The 19,381-nt window shown below is 33.2% G+C and overlaps 2 protein-coding genes across 6 annotated transcripts; one reads left to right on the top strand and one right to left on the bottom strand.

Annotated features, from left to right (window-relative positions):
- The first annotated feature begins 624 nt into the window (after nucleotides 1-624).
- Nucleotides 625-1,475, top strand: LOC123227652 (probable acetyltransferase NATA1-like). The gene has a single exon (XM_044652748.1). The coding sequence runs from the start codon at nucleotides 712-714 to the stop codon at nucleotides 1,384-1,386; it is 675 nt and encodes a 224-aa protein (XP_044508683.1). The 5' UTR covers nucleotides 625-711; the 3' UTR covers nucleotides 1,387-1,475.
- A 4,384-nt stretch (nucleotides 1,476-5,859) lies between these two features.
- On the bottom strand, nucleotides 5,860-17,150 carry LOC123227649 (kinesin-like protein KIN-UC). Of its 5 annotated transcripts, none has more exons than XM_044652739.1 (21): nucleotides 16,709-17,150; nucleotides 15,849-15,949; nucleotides 15,517-15,639; nucleotides 14,976-15,161; nucleotides 14,652-14,873; nucleotides 14,402-14,558; nucleotides 14,122-14,271; nucleotides 13,737-13,825; nucleotides 9,815-10,156; nucleotides 9,495-9,629; nucleotides 9,044-9,349; nucleotides 8,693-8,872; nucleotides 8,413-8,532; nucleotides 8,125-8,253; nucleotides 7,911-8,049; nucleotides 7,719-7,811; nucleotides 7,393-7,518; nucleotides 7,004-7,129; nucleotides 6,664-6,807; nucleotides 6,450-6,578; nucleotides 5,860-6,166 (listed from the first exon to the last, which is right to left on the bottom strand). In XM_044652739.1, the coding sequence occupies exons 1-21, from the start codon at nucleotides 16,929-16,931 to the stop codon at nucleotides 6,030-6,032; spliced, it is 3,357 nt and encodes a 1,118-aa protein (XP_044508674.1). In that variant the 5' UTR covers nucleotides 16,932-17,150; the 3' UTR covers nucleotides 5,860-6,029. The 5 variants fall into 5 exon arrangements, with proteins under 5 accessions (XP_044508674.1, XP_044508676.1, XP_044508678.1 ...); XM_044652741.1 differs by having other exon boundaries at nucleotides 9,044-9,319; XM_044652743.1 differs by lacking the exon at nucleotides 14,122-14,271.
- Between the last annotated feature and the right edge of the window lie 2,231 nt (nucleotides 17,151-19,381).

The raw sequence follows: 19,381 nt of genomic DNA, 5'->3' as shown, positions 1-19,381 counted from the left end.
CAATAGTAATTAGTAAATCTTAATCGAATTGAACTATTTTACTCTTAAAATATTACCATTGAATATTTAAACTTATACCCTTTTACGTATAATCTCTACCATTGTGAAGCAGTCTACTTTTAGAGCACAATTCTTTTCAACATGTTTTACATATACTGATCTGGAAATTAAAATTTTGTATAAATTCTAAAAAATAGGAATTGTAGTCAGGGTTAGATTCAAACTGAATTTAGTTCGAGCTTAATTTAGTTTACATATAACTGAACTCGAGCTCAGTTCAGTTTACATATAATCGAGTTTGAGTTCATAAAAGTTAAGTTTAAATTCGTCTTAAATTTGGTTTGACTCATTGTTCATTATTAAAACGACATCATTTTAATATATATTGATCAAAACGATATCATTTTGTATCAAAATTTTTAATTGAAAAATTTGATGAGTAATTTGAACTCGAGTTCGAGCTTGGCTAGGATTAACTCGTTTCGAACTCATTCTAGCTAAGCTTAAACTTAAATTCGAATAAACTCGGTTTAAGTCTAACCCTAATTTAAGCTTAAAGTTTCACTCAACTTTCAAAAAATAATAAAAAATATAATCCACTTCCTATATAAGATTGCCTCAAATGGGCCATTCTTACTCTGACTTTACATCACTGATTTCTCTGGAAGCTGCCGCTTGAGCTCTTCATTTCAAGTCATACAAAGGAAAGAAATGGCCGCCGCCGCACCTCCGCCGCCACCATCCGCAGCACCGGAGCCCTCCCTTGCTTTACAAGACTCCTCTTGCCGGGACAACCCTCTCTTCTCCCGTATTCGTCTGGCCACTCCCGCCGACGCGCCCCATATCCACAAACTCATCCACCGCCTTGCCGTCTTCGAACGCCTCGCCCACCTCTGCTCCGCCACGGAAGCCTCCCTCTCTTCTACCCTTTTCAACTCCGCCCCCTTCACCTCCTTCACCATTTTCCTTCTCGAAGTCTCTCCAAAACCCTTCCCCTCCCCCGACGGCGTCATTTATTTAGATCATCCCATGGTCGATCCCGAGCGAGAAACTTTTATCTCTGATAAAGTCAACGATGTTACTGTTGCTGGGTTCGTTTTATTTTTTCCTAATTATTCCACATTTCTCGCGAAACCCGGGTTCTATATTGAGGACTTGTACGTGAGGGAGTGCTACAGAAGGAAGGGATATGGGAAGATGTTGTTGAGTGCAGTTGCGAAACAAGCTGTGAAAATGGGGTACGGGAGAGTTGAGTGGGCTGTGCTAGATTGGAATGTTAATGCTATTAAGTTTTACGAAGAGATGGGAGCTAAAGTCCTTAATGAATGGCGGATTTGTCGGTTGACCGGTGAGGCTCTTGAAAAGTATGGTGATGATAATATTTAGAGTGTTTTATTAATGATAATGATAAGGGTGTTTCTGACGTTGATGTTCTTGCAAATTATCAATCAAAGTGTTTGTTTTCGGACTTTCAAGTTTGTTGTTTCATTTACTAGTATATGTTTCTATTATGTTTGAGATGTGCTATTTCATTTCTGCTTAGTTTATCATAAGAATATTATAACAGAGAAAAAAGGGTTATTGTTATCTAAAATTAATCTTTAGTCTTCCAAGTTTATAGATTTTTGAGGGAGGATTATGGGAGAAGTATAGAATGATTCTTTCCATTTGAAGGTTTATCCTACTGAAATTTTTTTTTTTTGTTTGTTTTTTCTATATGTTTATGGAAGAATGGGTATTTGCTTTCCTTTTCATCATGATCGTTATTATTTTTCATTTTCTGGGCAAATATCTTTCGTGCTACTTTCCCTCTTATATGTTGAGAAAGTAATATTATTATTTTTGCTCTTTCTAATGTTCTACCAAGTTAAGCACTAGACACACAGAAAAACTATGTCAATGCTAATGTTGTCGGGATTTGAGAAGGAAGCTGGTGTGGAAAAACAAAATTGTGTTGTAAACCAAATTAATATGTTTATTTTAGCAAAATCATTGGTTAAGTTATAGAATTTTGGTTTTCAAGTTTTTGGTGGAGAAGTCATAGGTTGCTTAATATCTATTGTTTATAAGCATTAGAATTTTGAGTTTGTATGTTAGATATGAGCTTCTGAACATGTTATAGTTTGTAGAGTGATTCAGGAATGTGTTCACTTTATGTTTAGGCTCATCATCTTCATCTAGAAAGCCTTACCATCTCTATAAACAGCATTAACTTTTGACTCAATCATTTTCAAGCAAACAAAACAACATTTCACCTGCATCAACTTCATCATTTTTTCTATCATTGGGGTGCTTTTGTGGCACTGCTCTGTTTTAGAAAATATCTGCACGAGAGTTCCCTTTGGAGCTGGAAACAAACATGGATTAATGCCCCTCAATTGTTATCAAAACACAAATTTCTTCACTTTACGAATTTCTTCACTTTAGGAGAAATGAGTTTGATCAGTATTTTTAAGCTGACTGGATTTGGTGTGTAGAGTTGGTAAAAAACTCAGTTATTAGACTGATAGTCAATGACAGGCACTTTAAATTAGGCAAATGATCTAGTCAACTTCCGGAAAACTGTTCAGTTAATTAGATATTCAGGGAAGTGCTTCCTGTTGGGTGATTTTGTGCTGTAATTCCTTTTGTCAAAAAATAGAATGGTTGAAATTGGCTTGGGGAACAACTTACAACCTGCTCAGCAGGGTAGCAAGCCCCAAATATTTATTCTAGTTTAAATTGTAGTAGTTGAAATGTTTTTAAAAAAAAGTTGGAGATTATTGTGGAAAGGAAATGGATGCTCATCAGGAGGCTAGACAAATTTTCTAGGCATACAGGATATTTATAACTCTTGGTCTTTGATCTTGTTTAAATTTTCAGTATCTTTCCTGAGGAGTTGTTGAAATACAGTAACCTGGAAGCTAAATGTTGTATTTCAAAGGGGTGTATTTCGAATGTTAGAAGTTAGTAAACTGATAGAGCATTATAACTTTTAAATAGAATTTTTGGATTCGAGTTTTTATCACACTTGTAAACCCTTAAAAAAAATTACTTAACTAAAAAAAAGGGTGTCTTTCAAGTCAGAAAAGCATTTTGAATTTTGATTTCAAAGTAGACTTTTTAGCTACACCATTTACCATTAAAGAGTGTTTTCTTCTTAATGGGCACTTTGGACATCTATTTACTACTCTCAACTTTCAACACAATTGTTGTAATCTCATCTTCTCCACACATGTAGACACCCAGCAGTTGGGAAGGTGCCACCAGGGCAGCACTTATTTTTTATTATGTATTAGTATTATTTTTATTTAATTTATTTTGAAAGATTTATTTTTGAAAAATTTTGTAACTACACTGGATGTTATCATGCCAAATTAGATTCTCATTAAATTTAATTTGGATTTTGTATTTAATAATAAATAGGTAGAATTATTTTAAATATTTTTGTTATTGATTTAAATATTTATCTGGTTCTATCATTGGTTGATCTGGATCAATTTTTTTCATTTGATCAATTCTAGGGGCAGGGCAACAAGAACATATATCCACATCAAACAAAAGATTTTGTGATAATTTGATGGAATAAAATTTTCACCAATTCATGTTTTTATATTATTGTCTTAATATAATTGTTGGAGAGTGGATATGGCTTGACACCTAAATCACAATCATTCTCTCATTATTAAATTCTTTAATCAATAAAATTATGTAAATTCTTTTTAAATATATAAATAAATACATATTTGATATATATTATTATATGATTTAATTATTTAGAAAAATAAAATTATATTCAATTACATAGTAATATAAAAAAGTGATTTATTTATTTGTATAGTTAAAATGAACATATATAAATAAATAATATACAAATATTTTAAAATATAGTCGGTAATATGATGATAATTTAAAAGTGATTTTATTTATTTAATTTATAATTTAATAATATGAAGAAAATTCTAATATATTATTAACAATGATAATATTTTTAAAAATAAATATTTTAGTGTATGATATATTAGTTTATCTAAACATAATTTTAACATTTATCAATTGAGTAATGTTATGCGTACGAATAATGCATATAATTTTATGTAAATATAATTATATTTTATCTTGTGATTAAATTATTTTAAATTAAAGATAAAATAATATTTAATCATGTAATATATATTGTCTATTATTTATATACATATTTTATTAATATCTAATAATCTTTTAAAAATATTTAATTAGAATAATATATTAATATATTTTCTATTACTTTTAATGAAATATAATAATTATTTATATACATTAATTTTATTAAATATAATAATAAATTTATATTCCATCGTCATTGAAATAAATTATTTTCTGATAATAATAAACAAATTTATTAAACCAAAGGCACCTAAAAAAATATTTCAGATTCTTCTCCCACCTGCATCAGACAGCAAATTTTGTGCAATGAAAAGGAAGGTATTCACTTATTTTCTCTATTATTATTTGCAGGATGTTCAACTTTCATTAACATTATGTGAGAAACCATAAATTTATGGATGATTGTTAAGCTGTTGATCGCAAGACTTAAAACAGTGAGCATATGTTGCAATAACAAGAAGAAATATCTAGCAGTTTGAACTTTCTGTTTGTAAATTTTTTTGTTTTGTTTCTTAAACATGGGACTGGAGCTTTTCGCTACGAGAATCATAACCTCCAGTTCCACATTCTTCCTATTCTATGGCCATGCTTCATTTGTCGCCTAACATGCCTTTGTTTTCTGAATAAAAGTTGATATTGCTATTCTGTGTTTAAATATTATAGGATCAGATGTGAGCTCCTGATATAATCCGAAGTGATCCAGAACTCTCCAACTTGATAATGGTTCAGGCGCCGCTAGTTGATGTGGAGATCAGAGGTGTTCCGGCTCTAAAATTTATTGGGCACATTATATGGAAGTGATCATCTGTCCATTGATTTTGAAGACGATTAGTGAGTTTTATTATAACTTTTCAGTTGCCTTAATTTCACCTGTAGTGAACCAGCTAATCTTAGATATGGTAGGAACTGGATTGATTGAAGTAGAAGTTATTATTATTATTTTTTTCTATCAAAAGATGCTTTCCCATAGTGAAACTGGTCAATGATGATGGCCCCTTTGACATCATTGCATCCGCTGCTTAGTTCTTATTACGCTTTCTACCTATAATTCTGTAAGCAGGTACACATTATGTATCAAGCACCACCAGGTTGAAAAAGCTTTAGCCTCCAGTTGTTACAGTCCGAGAAGAGAGGAAAATTGGGTGGCACTTTACTGAAGTTTGAAATGAATGGTGGAAGCCCTTCTTTCGTCAGCCATCTTTGGACCCAAGGTACAAGTACCATTTTTTTTTAATTTTTTAACCATTAACTTGATTTAACACTTTCTGTTTAATTTTCTCCTGATAAACTGGGAGTTAAACTGGTGATGTTTTGCAATATTTTTTCGTACACTGAGAAATCCCTGAATGTCCTCTCACATAAGTTGTAATTTTGAATGATTAATTGTATATTGTTATAACTTACCCAAAAAAAATTGTATCTTGGTATAAATACAGAATGAAATAAATATCTGAGCCTAAAATAACAGTCTACTTATGTTTAAATGTGATCCTAATCAAATTTTGCAGTATAAAGGATGTAGTTTACATTTTCCAGCTGCTACTCAGCAGCTTCAACCCAATACTTCAGCAAGTAGTGTTCTTGCTGACTGTTTTTGAAGGCGATAATGGAATGAGTCAACAGTGGTCAATCCTTCTTTTATATATTGGGGTTTTCTTTCTTTTTTAATCATGAATGTGCTTAGTACCATACGAGAAAAAGTGAGCATGATTCAAGAAGAAAAACATCAAGGTATTAAGGCATAAAATCCAACATTTTCTTCTCATGATTTCACTTTCAATGTAGTTGTATTCATATGTAGTACAAAACCGGAGGCCGAAGAATTTGTCTTCACATTATCTTATAGTAACAAATCTATCAGAAATGTCACAATCTGTACACTTTTTTGGTATTAAGCATGTATATCAGTCGGCTTGCAATTTTGGATTCAACTTAAGTGTCTTCTTCGCTAGGTTGCAGATATCTTCCCTACTTGATTCAACCGATATTCGTACAAGTTCTTTCGCCCCACCACTGGTTATGAAGTCTCTAGTATTGTCCTCTGCAAATGGTAGTAGTTGATCATGGTACAAGACAAGATTTACATAAGTTATATATGACAATCAGAATTTAAACCGACTTGTCCCTCGAAAGAGCGAGCTCTGTCCTGAAAGCTCTAACTAGTTTATGCATTTACATGAAATATTACCTGCTATATGCAAAAGCTAGTACTCACATGTTACCATGAACTTGTAATCAAAATGAATTAAGAGGACTATGGACATGGTGTGATTAAATCTTGACCATGCCCGGGGAAAGAGAGGTCAAGCACAAAAGCAACATACCGTTTTGTGCTAAATGACAAAGGGCAAGCTCAACATGGCGCCGGGTTGAAGCTGAGCTGATAGTACAACTGGAAATCAACCACTGGAGAGCACCCTCATCCATTAGAAGTGAACGCCCCTTTCTGTATCCTGCAATTACTGTCATTCATCAGGATTTTGATGTGTAAAGATGATTAATTGTACATCTTATGTAAAGAGGATGACATAAGCGCACCATGAAAGATTCCTCGTGATTCACATTTTGCAAAGTTAGCCAATCCTCTAGCAATCTGTGCAATGACATCACCATTCCCAGATTTTACCATTTCCAAAAGTGTTTTGATGGCGCCATCTTCTTTAAGCATCACGTGCAATTTTTCTGTCGCACAGAATAAATTCGAATCAATATATGCTTGATCTCCATTAGTTTGGTGAAAGACAATCAAGAAAATCAGTTTATCGACCATATGTTGATTTAGCAGGTACCATGTTCTGATATTAGTGTTGAGAGTAAATAACTAAATGACCTAATGACGATGTTTGACAAAGTAACTACCGAATCACTTGCAGCTTACCATTTCCGCAAAGATTACCAAGTGCACCAGCTACCATTCTAAGAGTTTGTGGATCATCAGTTCTGGCTGCTGTCTTTGCTAGTAGCCGAGCACCTCCTCTGCTCATTATTAGGCCTTGATTCATCTCTGAGAATATTTGTCAAATAAATATATATTAATGAAATTTCAGTTTCATATAAAGGGCATCACCCTTAAAGGTATTACTGTCGTTAATCTTAAAAATATGAGGAAGTAGCTAATGCAGCATTGTTTTTGCTATGATGAAGCCAAGAATTTGACGTGCTAAGTCACTTTGAAAAAGCAATCAAAGTAGGACGGAAAAAAAAAAGGGATGCATAGTTATTATATGTTATAAGAAAGAAAGAAAAGAACCATGATAAGTTGATTACCATTCATTGCCAAATTGGCAATCGCACCAGAAGCCACTCTAAGAATAGTTGGATTTTGGGATGATTGTAACAGCGAAAGTAAAGCATCCAAACCACCTTCCTCCACTATTTTCTCTTGATTAATATCTGAAAGGAGAAAAAACCTTAACTGATGCCAACTGTTGAACCAGGAAATACAGGAGGATAGAAGTGACAAGAAAAACAGTTACACCTCCATGCAGTTTTAAATGAAGAAAAGTTGCAAAAAGAGTTGCAGATCACATGTTAAATAACAAGGTATATGGCCCCAATTTATATACATATTTCGTACAGGCCAAGTAACCCACCTTCAGCAGCAAGATTGGCAACCACTTTCACAGCATGGATTTGCACGTCTGGATCCTCAGATGTTAACAACTGTACTATCTTTGGAAGCCCAACTGCATTTGTGAAGCCAAAGAGCTTGTAAATTAATATTTCCATGTCAGTTAAATCAGAGAAAAATGTTCATTACATATAATATATAAAATAAAGCTTGCCTTCATCACATATCTTGGCAATTGTGGCCCTCTGACCAGATTGCACATCTCTTGATTGATTTGACCTGCGTAAGCCCATCGAAGTAACAGCTCCTGGGGATCCTTTACCGACGTAATCCTTCACATACGGTTTCTTGTCCTGTAAAATATTATTATGTAAGACCATAACCCAATTAACTTGAATGCTAGGTAAGAAAATGCATAGAAAAATTACCTCAAAGTCATCTTCATTTTCTGGTGCAGTCTTCTTTGGTTTGACCAGCTCATATTCCAAAGCCTTCCTCTGCTTCTCTTCAACTAAAAGTCTTTGCCTAGCACCTTGGATCTCTTCACTCATTCTTTCCTTCATGATCCCAATTTTTAGAAAAAAAAAAAAAATGTATAGATTATTTTAGTTATTCAAGTTCACAGCAAGTGGTAGTATTCACTCAAAACAAAGTAAAACTAAAAATTGAAGAAAAAATTTTAACCAAGTCCAGTTGGATTAATATCTCAAGCATACCTTTTCGTCAAGTAGATTTTTAAATTCTGATTTCAAGGATTGAAGTTCATTAACAGTAGATTCATGCAGCTGATACATTTCCTGTAACTTCACCCGAAGTTCATTAATCTCGTTCTGCTCCTGCAGTTCAACAAAAAATGATAATTATACTCAAATAAATTGAAGAGTAGTGAATATTATAACTTTTGTTGTCACAGCAAAGACAATGACGAGACTGGAGCTAAACTAAGAATTGAAGAATCATGTTTCATCCAAATATCGGTTAAGTGATTAAGTTAACCTGCACTGAGTTCTCATAATCATTCAGAAGCTTCTTTGTCAGGTCCAACTCCTCTTGCACCACTTCAAGACGGGTATGCTCATCCTCTACTTTCTTATTCAGCTCTGCTATTTTCTTCTCATACAACTGAGTAGTGTCAGCAAGTGCCTTCTGATACATAGAATTCTCAACCTCGTATTGCTGTTATAGGTGTGAAAAAGGGAAAATTAGTTCATACTCATGTTGCCGAAAGTTGGAAAAATAAATGGGAGCCTAGATATCAATAAAAAAATGTCAAGGAACAAGGCAGGAAAAGCAATATAAATTATACCGTCAGTCAGTGCTGAGCAATCAATATGTAATCTAAAATACCTTCATTGACCTTTGGTGATCATTCATCCCCTTCTTCATTACACTGAGTTGTTCTTCAGCACTTTCAGAGCAGGTACACTCGATGTCCAGCTGCTTGATTAGTTCTGCTATTTTTGTCTCATACATCTTTATTGTCTTCTCATGATCATTCACCAGTTTCTTCATTATGTCGAGTTGTTCTTCGGCACTTTCAGAGCGGATGCATTCAATGTCTATCTGCTTCATTAATTCTGATATTTTCTTCTCATACATCTGGGTGGTATCAACCAGTACCTTCTGATATGTAGAATTTTCAAGCTGGTGTTGCTACTAACAGAGAACAGCATAAAAAATTCATGTAGGTCGAATTCTTTCATAAACTATATAGTATATATACAGGCACACACTAAATAAATACTTCCTTTACTGATCGAGGAAGCAAAATTTAAGTTTATTTTAAGAATAGATGTACCTTGCTATTTTTCAAACTTGTTTCTAGTTGTGAAACCTTATCACACATCAAGTTATTATTATCTTTTTGACAGTTTAATTCACTTAAAAAGTCCTTCATCCCCAATCCTAGTTGAGCATTTTCCTTCTCCAGTAACTAATCAGAACAAGGGGATAAAGATGAAAGGATATCATTTTAAACAAACATTCAAATAATAAACTAATTCCAAAGTATATAACTTGAAAATAGTGAGGTGATATTTTGAGAAATTGTGCAAAGGCCTGGGTTAAGAAAATATTTGATTCATAAGAACAGAACAATGTATGAGGAGAAAAAGCTACCTCACACCTTGAGGCTAGATGTTTTCTTGCTTCATCATAAGAGTCTTGATACTCTCTGAGTTGCTTTTCAAACTCATACTTGTCATTTTCTCTCAACTTCTGTTGCTTTTCAATTTCTGCAGTAAGATCTTCTACTTGAGTGACTAGATTTTTTTTTTCTTCATCAAAGGAATTGCAATACCCTCTAAGCTGCTTTTCTAACTCATTCTTGTCATTTTCCTGAATCTTCTGTTGCCTTTCAATTTCCGCAATAAGCTGGTCTACTTGAGTCTCAAGTTTCCGGCATAAACTTTCATAATCATACTCTTCCTTAAGTTTTACCATATTCACTATTTTCATTGCCTGCAAAAGTATAACGTATTAGTCAGCTTATTATAAATTCTGTCAAACAAAGGGCAGGTTACCATTTAAATCAGTGAACCAAGTTATTCCCATCTACAGTTTAGGTGCAGGCACAAAGACTATGAAACAAGACAGTTCCCACATAAATTTATAAATAAAAAAGAACTGGTTACAGAAGGATCTGTTGTAAGAAAACCATCAATCCTTTTCAAGCCACAACAAAAGAGTAAATAATTTATAAACAAGAGAGAAACCATAAAAAATGGGAGTGTTGAGGACCACAAATATAGTTAAAGTGAAGAACTAGGTTACGTCCAACAAGTGGCAAGAGCCAACTAAGACAGTAAACATCTAGCTGTCTTGTTCTTTAATATATCCCAGTACATTAATACTTGCTTTTGGTTCCCCCTTTTATAAGACCTAGCCCAACTAAAATGTCAGATACACTACACTTTTTTTTTAAGGGAAGTAACACATGCTTTTTGATGACAGCAACAACGTGATGATGACTAAAAATTCTTGACGGACAAACCATGAATGTCTATAGTGAACTTCTGTTATTTTGAGTGCACATTGTGTGCACTTTGCAATCACAAACCTAATATAAATATTTGATTGGCACTTGGCAAAAGTTAGTTTTGTACTATACTTGGAATACACTGTACTCTATAGTTTTGATACAAGCGGACAAGTGTTTTATAATCTGTTTTGACAGGAGGCACAAATCCATGACATGAAATTCACTATATAAACTACCCTTCTCCTACCTTTTGAATTAAGCTGATTATTATTCAATATTTCAAAGCTTATAGTATTTTTTTAATTCTTTCTATTCATCTATCTTCATTGATTTTGTTTTAATATCTTTTGATAGAAAACACTCCACTACAAGTTTTGAAGCTAGACGATGACTAAAGGTTGAAGGAATTTTAACCTTTATCATACTGAAGGGAGTTTGGTCAGATGCTCAAGGGGAGCTCCCCTTGAACATCTTCACGTAGGCTGGACTTTTAGTGATAAACAGGCGGGATGTTCATGTTCTTCAAATATGTGTAACATTCTATTAATCGATTTTTAAATTTTCAGTTTATGTTTGATTGATTTGTTGCTGAAAATTCTGGTTGCATCGATTAATTTCATTATAGTGGATTCCAGATGTTTAGACTTGGTCCCATGGATATAGACTATGGTTATAGTTGAACCAGGTAAAAGTTGATTGTCCCCTTTATGTTTATTGTCCTTTTATATTTTCCACTGCATGAGTTATCGAATACATAGTCGTGTTTACTGCAGACTTAAACTGTGTCCATAACCACCCTGTATCATGTTCAATGACAATGACAATGCTAGTGATAACAATTCTCATGCATGATTCACACTAATTCCCGTCATTATCAAAAGTCTATTCGATCCAAGAATAGATGTAAAAGAGAATGATTCAAAGAATTTATGCAGAGACCATCTTAAGACCAAAAATTCTAGAGCCACAATTAGTATGCATGATTGTAAGTGGAAGACTGAAACATTGTGAAAGTAATATCTAGTACGGAGGGATTTGAACTGAGTGGAGCTCAAACTTAGGGTTGTTCAAATTCGATTTGGCTAGACCTGGCCACGGTTCGTGAACCGCCGGTTTCGGTTCGAAACCGCTGGTTCACGGTTCGAAAATATAAAGACCCTGAACCGAAACCGTAATAGGACGGTTCGGAATCGAAGGTTCCGGTTCATGGCCCCGGTTCTGAACCGACGGTTTCGGTTTGAAACCGATATTGAACCGTCAATTCTAATACATGATCTTGATTTAATTTTTAAATTATTAATTACAATAATTGAAAATTAAAAGAAAGACTTGGACTTAATTTTTTAATTAAGCTTCCTATGTATCTTCTTGGGGTCTATAAGTTAATTTTCATTCATATTTGATATATGTGAATATTGACCAAATCTCCTATTACCGGAAGAATTTCGACTACTTGTCATTTTTTGATAATAAATAAAATTAATTATATAAATAAATTATTTGATTAATTATAAAAGATAATAAAAAAGTAAATAAAATTAATTATATAAATAAATTATTTGATTAATTATAAAAGATAATAAAAAAGTAAATAAAATTAATTATATAATTAATTAGGAAAGATAATACAAAAATAATAAATAAAATTAATTATAGAAATAAATTCTATAATTAATTACGAATTGTATAATAAAAATAGAAATTAGAATTAATGAAAAATTAAGAAAGAATTTAATTAAATTTAAGAGAATTTGATTGAATTGAAAGATTGAGAGAGTATTAAGAGTTGAAAGAACGAGAATGAGAGTTTGAAGGATTGAGAGTGAGAGTAGTAGAGAGATTGAAATTTGAGAGAATGAAATTTGAATTGGTATATATATAGAAAAAAATTTTTTGAAAAAATTAAAAACTAGGGGGGTAAATGGTAATTTAAAAAATTGCAGGGGACCTTCTATGAAAAATTTGCAGGGGACCGGGTCCCCTGAATTTCTTCTTCTGCTGCAAGCCAACGGTTCCTTGCGCAGAGAACCGTTGGCTATTTAAATAAATTTTAAAAAAATTCTAAAAATTCAAAAATTTTCGGTTCAGTATAGTAAACCGCCAGTTTATATATCGGTTCATAAACCGGTGTGAACCGGCGGTTTCACGGTTCCAATTTAGGTAAACCGGAACCGAACCGTCAAAATCCGATTTCGGTTCTGGTTCAGTCCGGTTCCGTGTTTACCGGTTCCGGTTTCATCCGGGCCGGTTTCGGTCCGGTTCACGGGCCAAACCGGCCCGTGGCCAGGTCTAGATTTGGCTCAAGGGAGTCAAACTCGAGCCTAGGCTCGAGTTCAACAAGTTTTGAAAGAGTCAAGCTTGAGTTCAAAATGATGAGCCAAGCTTAAGCTTGGCTCAATACAATAGCATATTTTTAATAATTTCATTATTAATTTAAAAAAAATTATATTCTCTAATAAAAGAAAACATCAAACGGAAGTTGAATTGTGTTGAGAATGGAAAAAATTGATTTATTGCAAAAATCTCACATGGAAAATAAACACTTTAACAATTCACTTCACCTGCTAAAAATAAGTTTAACCCAATTCCAAAAATCCCACATTTAGGGAGAGAAACTCGAACAATTCACCTTATCCATTATAAATATAAGCTTACTTTTTCCTTTTTCATCACAATTCAACCTCCCTCCAATATTTTCTCTTATTAGAGAATCAATTTTAAAAATTATTTTCTAAAGTTAAAAAATATTTTTTAGTTGAGCTCGAGCCTAGCCTCTTATGGCTCAAGCTTGAGCTTGAGTCATGAATGCTCATTTTAGACTCAATCAAGCTGAGTTGACAATCCAGTTTAAACCAACTCAGTTTGAATTCAACCACATTATAGTCAAGTGTTTTGATATCATATGTAGGATTTTTGGGGGACAATGATGTAGTATGTTTCAAAATGCCAACCTCTCTTCCTACTTAATTATTATGCAGCACAAGTGATAAACCACAAAAAATGTATACTAACAGGTCAATTCTAATACTAAACTTTTGAACTATAAAGAATTGAACTTACCCTTTGTCCAAACATAATAGTGCTTGTGGTCTCTGCATGATGACGTGCAGACGGACCAATTGTTACTATCAATGAAGTCTTTGCGGAACCTATTAGTTTAACGACAAAGTTTAGTCAGAAGGTTGAAAGAAAAACAGTTCACATAAATCATACAACGATGTGATGTACAGATAAACACAAAATACGGAAGGTTTACTTAAAAGATATATAAACCATATAAATAATCAGTTCACTTGCTCATGCCAAGTGTGTAAATAACATATAATATGAAAGTCTTATTAGATGACTAGAGAACATATCAAAGCAGAATATTGGATATGGCCTCAAACAATACAGACAACTTAAGAAAGAAACAACAAAAAAAGCTAAGCATTTTTTAGATGACCTCCAAAAGAATCCCGAAGCAATCTTGTCAATTTAGAATCCCTTGTAGGTATATGTGGACTGTTCTCAGCCAATGCATTTATACATTTGCCAAGGGATGTAAGAGAAAGATTAATGAACTTAGCCTCTTCAAGCAAGGCACCTTCACTGCCTGTGACATGAGAAAATAGTCATGGAAGTTCCTCAAGGCTAATTGAACCAATTGTAAAATTCTATGCTGTGAAACTGGTGAAAGAAAATGTAGATATAGATATCAATGTAAAAATATTAAAGCAAATTACCAGATTTGTCTATTCTTTCGGAACCGGCCAGATCTACAATCAGCAACTTGCTTTTTCGAACTATAGGTATGTTACTACCTGGTAAATCAGTTCTTGTACCTTTCTGTTGAGAAGTAATTTCATTTACATTTTCCTGGATAGATCTTCGAACATAAACCTATAAGACAAACAAAGGACAGATATTTAAGCAGTTCAGGTTTGCATTGTATTGTAAAAAGAACATAATAAATTCCCCATTACAGATGCTCACCATTAGAATTGCATGGCTGCGTGATGATTCTGTATTGAGCTTTGTGTTGGCTGCATGTCGATTTGCTTCACCAACTTGCAGGAGCTCTAAAAAATGATCAAGATCTCGAACTTTAACAACTGTTGCACCAGGCAACGAGACTTCTCCAGTCTTGGAGTCTTCATAAACTGGGATATTAATCTTTTCTGGTGCAAACAAATCTTGTATGGATTCCATGTATAACTGGAGGAGAAATAAGAATTCATAGTAAAAGAGTGATAATCTATCAGGAAAGGAAGATAACTAGCGATTTCATTGAATAAGCAGTGGCCAGCAAGATGATACCTGTAAATAAGAGACTTCCACGCCATCAGAAGAAAGGGATGTACCGGCAATAATGTCTTCTAAAGCTCTAACCATAATACCACGTTCAGATGCATCTTCTTTACCCAGTCTACCAACTGTGTAAGTTTTTCCAGTACCTGTTTGACCATAGGCCATGATTGTTCCATTATATCCATCCAATACACTCTGCAAATAACAATAAAATTCCCATAGACAATTAACATGCTATCCAAATCTATTCAAAATTAATTCTTGTGAACAATGAGAATGTAGAGAAAATGGTGGATTCAACTTGACCAATTTAAAATTAGAAAGATCTGTAAATTCCAAAGAAAAAAGTGAATACAAATGAAAAAAAAAAAAAAGATGAGAGAATTTTAGAAGGTAAAACAACACTTAGCACTACCAAAGACATACTGGAAGCCAGGCACAACTTAGATTGTAAATCTAATCTATGATGAAACTTCAGCGATGGAATCCCCAAAAAGAGGCACTTTAATACTTACTTAATGTTGCAATTCAAAACTTATTAGCAACTTACCTCAACTACAGGTTTTGCTACCACTTCATAGACACGCCTTTGCGAGGCAGTTTCAGTAAATACTTCATCAAATCTGTAAGACTCGCTACTCCAGTTGTTTTTTCTCAACTTCAATCGCTTCAGCTATATGAAAAAGTACATTTATAGATAAGTTCAGTTAAGCCATCCATCCTACTAGAAGAATTTTAATAAAATGCATTTGACAGAGAGAACTGATTCTGCACTAAAGAAAACATTTCAGTCAAACAAAAAATTTTCCAAACAAAAAAGTTCCCATTTCTCCACCAACTGGATTTTTTTTCTTTTTTTTTGCAATGTTGCACATAAATCACCTCAGGCTGCAGCTCCACACAATCAGCAAAATCAGCATCAAGGACAAGATCCTCAGCATTTCTTGGTCGAAGTCTAACAGCAACCCTTACCCTTCCAGAATCTGTAGTAAAGTCAAAAAAAAAAAAAAATCACAAATAGAAAATAGAATCTAACTTTGGCAACTAGTAATTACTTGATGGAATTTAGAGTCCAACTGTAATAACTAGGCTAGTGCCCTGTGGTCAAGATGAATATGATTGTAAGTTCAAGGATGACAATACAAATTAACAATGTCAAAAGTAGATGCAATGCAAACAACTCGCACTTGGAAATTGTATTTATATCAGTTTTTTCATAGAATTGAAGGTTTTTTTCACCCACCATGGCCATCTGGTAACCATAACACCTATTTTCTCATGTATTGTGGCTAAGTGTACTTGGTTTTTTCAAACACAAAAAGCTCCAAAAAGCAAGGAAAATCGTACAGTGAATACAAAGACAAACAGTCCCATTTTAGACTTAAGATCATGATTACACCGGAAATTATCCAAAATCAAATTCTAATATTCTAACCGAATTCCACATTGCATTCAGCCCAGAAAATCATAATACAAAATGAACCCGCGTCTACAAACAGCCACTTAAATTCACAAAACAAAACAAAAATTCCCAAAAGTAAAATAAACAGCCACTCTGAAATAGTCCCAAAAGAAAAACAAACAAATGCAACCCAAAAGCAATTAACTTTACATCACCAAAATTAAAAAGATTACACAAAATATTATAAGAAGTAACTAAAAACCCATTTTCCGAAAATAAACCACAATATAAATTAAAAAACAAAACTTTATGCACAAAAAATGAGAGATAAAAGAGTGACCTTCATCATCATTGTTGTTGCTGTTGTTAGAAAGAGTCCGAGAATTGGGAGTGACAGAACGTCTAGAAGAAGCGGGTCTGTCTTTAGACGAACGAGGAGGAGGAGTAGAGTGATGATTGGAAGGAGTATTGTTCAGGCTTTTTGACAAAGAATGCGAAGGAATGTGATTATGTAGAGGTTTTTCCGAAGCCGAAGGTCTCTGAGATGCTCTCACCGTAGCCATTGAAATTGAAAGAACATGAAGTGTCTGTGCTTGAAGAGAAAAGTGTCAAACTTAAAAGTAGTTGAAGAAGATGCGATATGGAACAAAAAGAAACATTAAAACTGAGAGTTGTTGAGGCCACCACGATAGATAAAATTGTTCCCGCGTTGTGTTGTTGTTGTCGCCATCTTCTGTCAATTGTTGCAACGTAGGGACGGCAAATAGTACTAGTTGTTGAGTTTGTGATATGCATCCAACTTATATTACATTAAATGGAGTAAACTACAATGTTGAACGAGCAAATCAGATGGCATTGGTACTATTATTGATTAGAGATGACAATGTTATGGGTTGCTGTCCATCTCTGTCTCTGTAGGGAAAATCTTTCTCTTACCATGCTAAGTTTCCATCATACAGATGGTGAGAAATCTTTCGTCCTTTTTTCTTACAAGAAAAATTTATTTCTTATCCTCTCCTCATTTCCGCAAAAATAATCCTCTACACTTGTGCCCATTTAGTTTACTAGTCATTTTCCTCTCTATTTCCCAAAAAAAAAAAATTCTTACAATTTTCCACCTTGATCTATGTTAAAAAAATAATTTAATATTTATTAAAAATATATTTATACCTATTTTCACCATCCTCATCTCGGACCAAGTTCACATCTCTATTATTAACTTAATAAAGTTAGAATGAATCTGTTTGGTTGAACTTTTTCTAGATTTTTCATTCATTAAAAAGACTATTTTTTTCCTTATTGCTCTCTTTAATTATATATTAAAGAATATCTAGCAATAATAGAATAGGACTGTCAAATCTTTGTAATACGAATCGAACAGTAAAGGAGGTGGGCAGACCATGCAGCCTTACCCATTTTATCAAGGCCGAAAGACTTTTTCCCACCTAGGGCTGGATTCGAGCCGAGCCGAGCTCGGCTCGCAGCCAGTTCGGGCTTGGCTTGGTTTATTTATGATCGGCTCGAGTTTGGCTCGTTTTCGGTTCGACTCGTTTATAGCTCAGTTCGGTTCGTTTTTCATATCAAAACGACATCATTTTATATATATATATGGATCAAAACGACGTTGTTTTGTATAAAAAAATTTTAAAAAAAATCTACCGAGTTAGCTTAAGCTCAATCAAGCCGAGCAGAGTCCGGCTCATTTCGGGCTCGAACCGAGCCGAGCCGAGCTGGAGCTGGAGCTGGCTTGGCTCGAGTCCAGCCCTATTCCCACCGAAGGTTTGCTTAATTTTTTAATTTTTATCAATAAAATTTTAAAAATTTAAATACTCATTATATAGACAAAATCTTTAATTAGATTAAAAATAAAATTTTATTTTATTTTTTTCACTTGATTTAAAAAATTAATAATTTTTTATTTAAAAATTTAAAAAATTAACTTTTTTTCTAATTTTTTTTTCTTTGACAATTGAAATCCAATAGACCAACTTTATCTACCCACCCACGGATTTGTTAGCTCTCTCTTTGTCTTTGGTTTCATTCCGTAAAAAATGAATAACATTCGGTTGCTCTTTCCCTAAATAAAGATAAAAACAAAGTTGGTATTCCTCCTTTAAATAAAAAATTTTAATAAAATAATAAGTATTTAAATTTTTAAAATTTTATAAATAAAAATTTAGATATAAACCAAACCTGGGTTGGGAATAAGAATGGTGTTCTTTTTAGTTCAAAAATCATTCTTCATCCTCATCGCATAATATTGACATTATTTCTCTTATTGTCGCATTCTTACGGCTGATAAATCAGTCTCATTTATTATACTTTGGTTTTTGTCATTTTATGCCGCCTCTTTTATTATAGGTTGGGGCACAACAAAACATCACCCTTCTTTTAATGTCTTACCATAGGATAAAAATTTAACCCTATTAAAATTATGTCCTAGTCAAGCTTTATTACCTTTGGCCTTTAGAATAAAGTTTTAAAAAAATTTATTTAAATTAAATTATTTTTTTAAGATTTATAATTATTTATTTTTAAATATATAATTAAATATAACAGTGACACCGACTCATCATCTGGTACAACAGAATAATAGTAAATAAAAAAATTTTGTTCTGAATTGGAATTTGTCAGAGTCAGGATGATGAAGAATCCAACATCTGCTTTCCTGTCTCTTTTGTTTTATTCACTTGGCCGGCAGACATTTAAAAGCAATTTCCGTATAAGTTGCAAGCTGGACGTGAAGAGCACTTTTTCCAAATTTTAGGTTTTCTAAAGTTTTATAACTTTGCCGTTGTAACTTTTGACTTGAGGTTTTGAACTTTTTGTTTAAGCTTTTCAATTCACTTCATTCTGTTCACAATGCCGCATTTGCAAAACCACACTCTTATTGGCATTCTTAAGCCTATGCATATTGTTATATTATTGATATTCTAACATAACTTTGACTTAGTAACAAATATAATCTGTATTTGTCATCCCTTCTATTTGTCATCGTTTTGTCTCAATACAA

Source organism: Mangifera indica, chromosome 10 (genome assembly GCF_011075055.1).
Source record: "Mangifera indica cultivar Alphonso chromosome 10, CATAS_Mindica_2.1, whole genome shotgun sequence".
NCBI lineage: Eukaryota > Viridiplantae > Streptophyta > Magnoliopsida > Sapindales > Anacardiaceae > Mangifera > Mangifera indica.
Note: the sequence above shows the minus strand (reverse complement) of the source record. Positions and strands in the feature narration are given on the sequence as shown.

What these genes read in the sequence shown, in the direction of transcription:
- LOC123227652 (XM_044652748.1), top strand. Translation starts at nt 712, where the DNA reads ATGGCCGCCGCCGCACCTCCGCCGCCACCATCCGCAGCACCGGAGCCC.
- LOC123227649 (XM_044652739.1), bottom strand. Translation starts at nt 16,931, where the DNA reads ATGGCTACGGTGAGAGCATCTCAGAGACCTTCGGCTTCGGAAAAACCT. An exon ending in TGCCAAGATATGTGATGAAG is followed by an intron (nt 7,812 to 7,910) that starts GCAAGCTTTATT and finishes TCACAAATGCAG; the next exon opens with TTGGGCTTCCAAAGATAGTA. An exon ending in TGCCAATTTGGCAATGAATG is followed by an intron (nt 7,130 to 7,392) that starts GTAATCAACTTA and finishes AAATATTCTCAG; the next exon opens with AGATGAATCAAGGCCTAATA.